Genomic DNA, 5,044 nt, shown 5'->3' on the forward strand with positions numbered 1-5,044 from the left:
AGCTCAAGGCGAGCGCTCTACCACTTGAGCTACAGTGCCACTTCCAGTTTTCTGGTGGTTTATTGGAGATAGGAGTCTCACGGTCTCTCCTGCCCAGGCTGGCTTTGAACCATGATGCTCAGATCTCAGCTTCCTGAGTAGCTAGGATTACAGGCGTGAGCCACCAGCTCCCGGCTTCCTAACTTTTTTTTAAAGTTGAGATTAGGTGATTACATACAGTATTGTGGAATAGTGATAGTTAAAGTCACAAACACATTTTAACCTTCACAAGGTAAATTGTCATTATCATGGTCTATAAAGTTTGTGAATACTATGAGCTTTGACAATACAATTATTTCTTCCACATCAGGTGATAGTTACATTTCTTTCCTTTTGCTTAGTTTAAGCTGTTCCCTCTTTCCCTCTCATTCCTCCCGTCATCACTGTCTTTGCATTGCTTAGTTCCTTTTCTTCTATGTCAGTGCAGCTGATGGGCCCCTCTGTTGTATGTTTTCCTGTTTCCCTCTGATTCTGTGTCCTCCTAGCTTCCTTCCCTTGTGCACATATATATACCATATATGTGGTCAAGAACATGGAGTCATTTAGCAATGATACAATAAAATGAGTGGAAGTCCTTTATTTCTCGAGCCCTATTTACTTTGTCATATCTCCTTGCATTCTGGCTTTAGCATCCACGTATCAAGGACACCATGTGCCGTTTGTCTCTTTGCTCTTGGCTTACCTCGCTCAAGATGATTTGCTCTAGTTCTATCCATTTCCCTGCAAATGCCATTACTTTGTCCTTTCTAATGGCTATATAATATTCCATTGTATATAGGTACCACAATTTTTGGATCACTCATCAGTAGTGGGGCATCTGGTTTGTTTCCATATCTTGACTATTGTGAACAGTGCTGCAATGAACATGGAGGTGCATGTGTCCTTGTATCCTGATTCCTGTTGCTCAGGTTAGATGCCTAGGAGTGGTATGTCTGGGTCATAGGGGAGGTCTATATTTAGCTTTCTGAGGTACCAGTATACATTCCCACCAGCAATGCAGTAGGAGAACCTAACTTTTGACCCTTGGATCAGGCCAAGTGCTCTAGCACTAATCTATATCCCAGCCCTAAATTTATTTTAAATTGATAATATTTTAGCTTTATGATGGTAATACACTGTTATAATACTTTAACTATAGTCTATGTGTTTTTAAAGAAAAACTGAAGCTACAGTAGTGCCTATACTCATGACAGATAGTGCTAATGGAATAGAAAAAGCAAATGATTGGTTAACTAAACCAACAAATCCAACATAGCCTCTCAGATATTACAATCAAAATTATTGTCCCTATCGTTCCACAGACATAAACAACTAAATTGGTTACAGAACTACACGTTGAACCCTCATGTGAAAATTCAAAATGCTTCAAACCCCAAAATTTGAATGCTGAATTCAGGCCACAAAGGAAAACTCCACATTTAACCTCAGATGATAAGTCAAAGCCCAAACACTACCCTACTAAAAAATTTGTAACAAGTTAACTTGTTACAGGTTATATATAATGTCTATGAAATGAATTATATGTTCTGAGTAAGTCACATTAGGAATATACACATATTTCAAAGAGGTTGTGGTCTCAAGTATTCTGGATAAGAGATAAATCTGTACATCTATGAGTTCACAGAGGAAAAAGTGTTACCATTTTGGGGGGAGAAATTTAAAGCCAAGTTTATAATTTCTAATAATTTCAACACTTACACCATCAACATCTAAATCTAAATACCTGAGTAACTCTTAAAATGAGTAGAAGTCAAGTGAGGTTTTAAAGTCGTTTGTGCCAGGCCCTGGAGGCTCACTCCTGTAACCCTACCTATTCAGGAGGCTGAGATAAGAGGATTATAGTTGAAAGTCAGCCTAGGCAGGAAAGTCTGTGAGACTTACCTCCAATTAACCATCAGAAAACTGGAAGTGGAATTGTGGCTCCAAGTAGTAGAGCACTAGCTTTGCCCAGATTAGCTCAGGGACAGCACCCAGGTCCTGAGTTCAAACCCCATGACCAATTAAAAAAAGTCATTTGTGTACATTCTGGGTTTTAAAAATCAAACACATCATTACATGACCATCAGTGTCATGGAATATTGTAGACATATGCTTGCATTAAGTTTACATAACATAGCCTATATTATGCCGAGACTGTAAGAATATATAGTCCATTTCTTTCTTTTTTGGCCAGTCGTGGGGCCTGAACACTGGGGTCTGGGCGCTGTCTCTCGGCTCTTCAGCTCAAGGCAAGCTCTCTACCACTTGAGCCAAAGCACCACTTCCAGCTTTTTCTGCTTATGTGGTGCTGAGGAGTCAAACCCAGGGTCTCATGCATGCAAGGCAAGCACTCTATGACTGAGCCACCTTCCCAGCCTATGTAGTATGTGACTTGTTTGACTTGTAAATCAAAATTTCCTTTGAGTGGGATAATGTTGCAGGTGAAAAAACCAAGGCAATTTCTTTCTTTCTTCTTTTTTTTTTTTGGGGGGGGGGTGTTGGTCGTGGGGCTTGAACTCTGGGCTTAGGCGCTGTCCCTGCACTCTTCAGCTCAAGGCAAGTGCTCTACCACTTGAGCCGCAGCACCATTTCCAGTGGTTTATTGGAGATAAGAGTCTCATGGATGTTCCTGCCCGGGCTGGCTTTGAAGCGCGATCCTCAGATCTCAGCCTCCTGAGTAGCTAGGATTACAGGCGTGAGCCACTGGTGCCTGGCTGACAATTTCTTTTTAACTGAAGCAAAATACCAAATCTGAAAAATACTGATTGTAATTCTTGAACATGTTATTGCAAGTAACTTAAAATGATTATTACTTCTTACCTCTAGATAACCAAAGTTCTGCCATCTGTACCTCTTGCAGAAAACGTTCTTGTAGTTTTTCATTTGTTGCTAGATCCCACAACTAAAAGATTCATAAGACATTTAACAATGAGTAGTGAATGTAAGGCCTTTGGTGTACTGGTCAAAATCAATTCTTATTTTAAAAGCACATTTTGAGCCTAGTCTCTAATGAGTGAAAAATGTAATTTCTCTTTATAATTAAATGTTTCCTAAAGTAGGGTTAAAGTTTTTGAGATTTAAAAAAAAAAGAATGGTAATAACACTGCAGAAATCCTCCTATAACTAATACAGTAAAGGTAGCTTTGTGTGTTGCAATTGTGTTTTCTTGCTTGTTATTACCAATGCATGTTGTTGCAGAGATTTCTCTGGCCTATAGGTCTCTGGTCATTGTGATATCTCCTCATAGAAACATCTCTACTAGATATTCATTTCATTAAAAATGTTCTACAGCTTGGTACCTCTCTACTAGGTGAGACAGGAAACTGGCAAAGCTTCTATATTGAAACCCTCAGGAGAGCAGGATAGGGCATGGTGGCAGGTTGACAGCTGATAAGTATCAGAACGTTGGTTCAGAAAGGCAAACAAGACCACAAGATGTCATCATCCTTGGAACTATGACTAGGACTGGTCTTTATTGTGCTTACTAACCCAGCCCCTTGAAAGCTTTTATCAGTAATAGTTGTCAAAGGCTCCATAAGTGGATGAGGTTTAGTAAGTACTATAAATGGCAGGACAGTCTAGGAGCAGCTGGAAGAAGTAGGCAACCAACGCAAACCTCTAAGTCCATTGACAAACCCACCACAAGGCTGAGAAAGTGATTCCTAACATATAGGTATGATAAGAAGTCCAATGTCTTTTGGGATTCACAGTACTTTACATCTGGATAAAGAATCAGGAAAGGTTTCTCAGAAAAGAGCATGAGTACGGAGAAGTTTGGTAACGTTTGATGAAGAAGGCATTGTATGGCACACATCGAATGGTCATTTGTTTTTGCAATACTGGGGGATTTGAACTCAGGGTTTTGTACTTGTGTTTACCACATGAGCCATGTCCCAGCATTCAATTTGATTATGACAAGGTAAACATAGCATCAGTACTCATTACTGAAGACCAGCTGCAGACAAGGAACTTTATATAGTATAATTTCCAACCCTTAGGCAGTTAGTACAGTAGGCACTCATGCAAGGCAGTGGTATCCAAGTGAGGTTGGTTTCAGAAGTGCAGAGAGTAGGGAGGTTGTGCATAGAAAGCCTGTAGTGGCTGGATACAAAGAGGAGTGATGGAATGGGTAAGGAGTTAGTACACCCATATTTATGGAAAACAAGTCTGTTATTTAAGTAAACAAGAGCAGCCAGGAGGGTAGCAAGTCTATAAGCTTCATAAGGAAGCAGGAGAAGATTGGTAATAAGGATGAGATCATGAATCGGTGCCATCCGTGTAACTAGGTAAGTGTGGAGCATGTAGGTCCAATTTGGGCCTAGAGTGGTACATCTGAGAACCCGGTCGGAGGAGACAAAACCATGGAAGACATTGGGGGCCCAGGGCCCTTCCGGATGAGCTGTTAGGGAAGGGTCCTGGGGTCCACCCCGACCTACAGGATAACCCTTGGCTCAGCCATCTACATTGGTAACAAGCTCCAGGTGATGCATCCGCATTCCAGTTGGGGACTCACGGCTAAGGAACCACACGTGCTGGCGTTAGGATCAGACAACGCGCACGTCTGAGCAAACGCCCGGGGAAAACCTCCTGCGGATGGACCAAGGCAGTGAGTACTAGTCCTGCCCTTGAGCCCTGGGCTGCTGCACTCAAGGCCCCAGCTCCACTTCCGTCTTGTAGCTAAGTCTCACAGACGTTCCTGCCCCGGCGGGCTTCGAACCGCGACGCTCCTCTCTACCTCCTCCTTAGCTAGGGTTCCCGGTGCGAGCCCGGCCCCCGCCATGACCGCCCTCCCTCCTTCCCTCCCTCGCTCGCTTCCTTTTGCTGCAGAGAGCTAGCACTAAACGGAAGGCTGCGGCACGCGGGGCACAAGCACCCCCCCCACGCCCTGCTTCTAGAAAGTTCCCGGCGTGTGGGCGACGCCTCACCTGCGCGTCCCGCGCCTGGGCCGGTGGCTGCTGGGCTCTTCTCTCTGCAAACATAGATGGCTCGTGGGCCCGCGGTCCCCTCGGCCGCCGCCCATCCCGCG

At 43.4% G+C, this 5,044-nt stretch overlaps 1 protein-coding gene and 1 pseudogene across 1 annotated transcript in view; both read right to left on the bottom strand.

Moving 5' to 3' along the window:
• Tomm20l (translocase of outer mitochondrial membrane 20 homolog (yeast)-like) overlaps positions 1–5,008 on the bottom strand; it is a 6,962-nt gene extending 1,954 nt beyond the window's left edge. The window contains exons 1-2 of the mRNA XM_013015289.1: positions 4,944–5,008; positions 2,839–2,920 (exon numbers count right to left, since the gene is read on the bottom strand). Of these exons, the coding sequence (XP_012870743.1) occupies positions 2,839–2,920; positions 4,944–4,997 (136 nt within the window). The 5' untranslated portion in view covers positions 4,998–5,008. The remainder of the gene's footprint in view (positions 1–2,838; positions 2,921–4,943) is intronic.
• LOC105984914 overlaps positions 1–5,044 on the bottom strand; it is a 21,302-nt pseudogene that overhangs the window by 12,336 nt on the left and 3,922 nt on the right.

The sequence above is a fragment of the Dipodomys ordii genome, unplaced genomic scaffold, assembly GCF_000151885.1.
Source record: "Dipodomys ordii isolate 6190 unplaced genomic scaffold, Dord_2.0 Scaffold2, whole genome shotgun sequence".
NCBI classification, from domain to species: Eukaryota; Metazoa; Chordata; class Mammalia; order Rodentia; family Heteromyidae; genus Dipodomys; species Dipodomys ordii.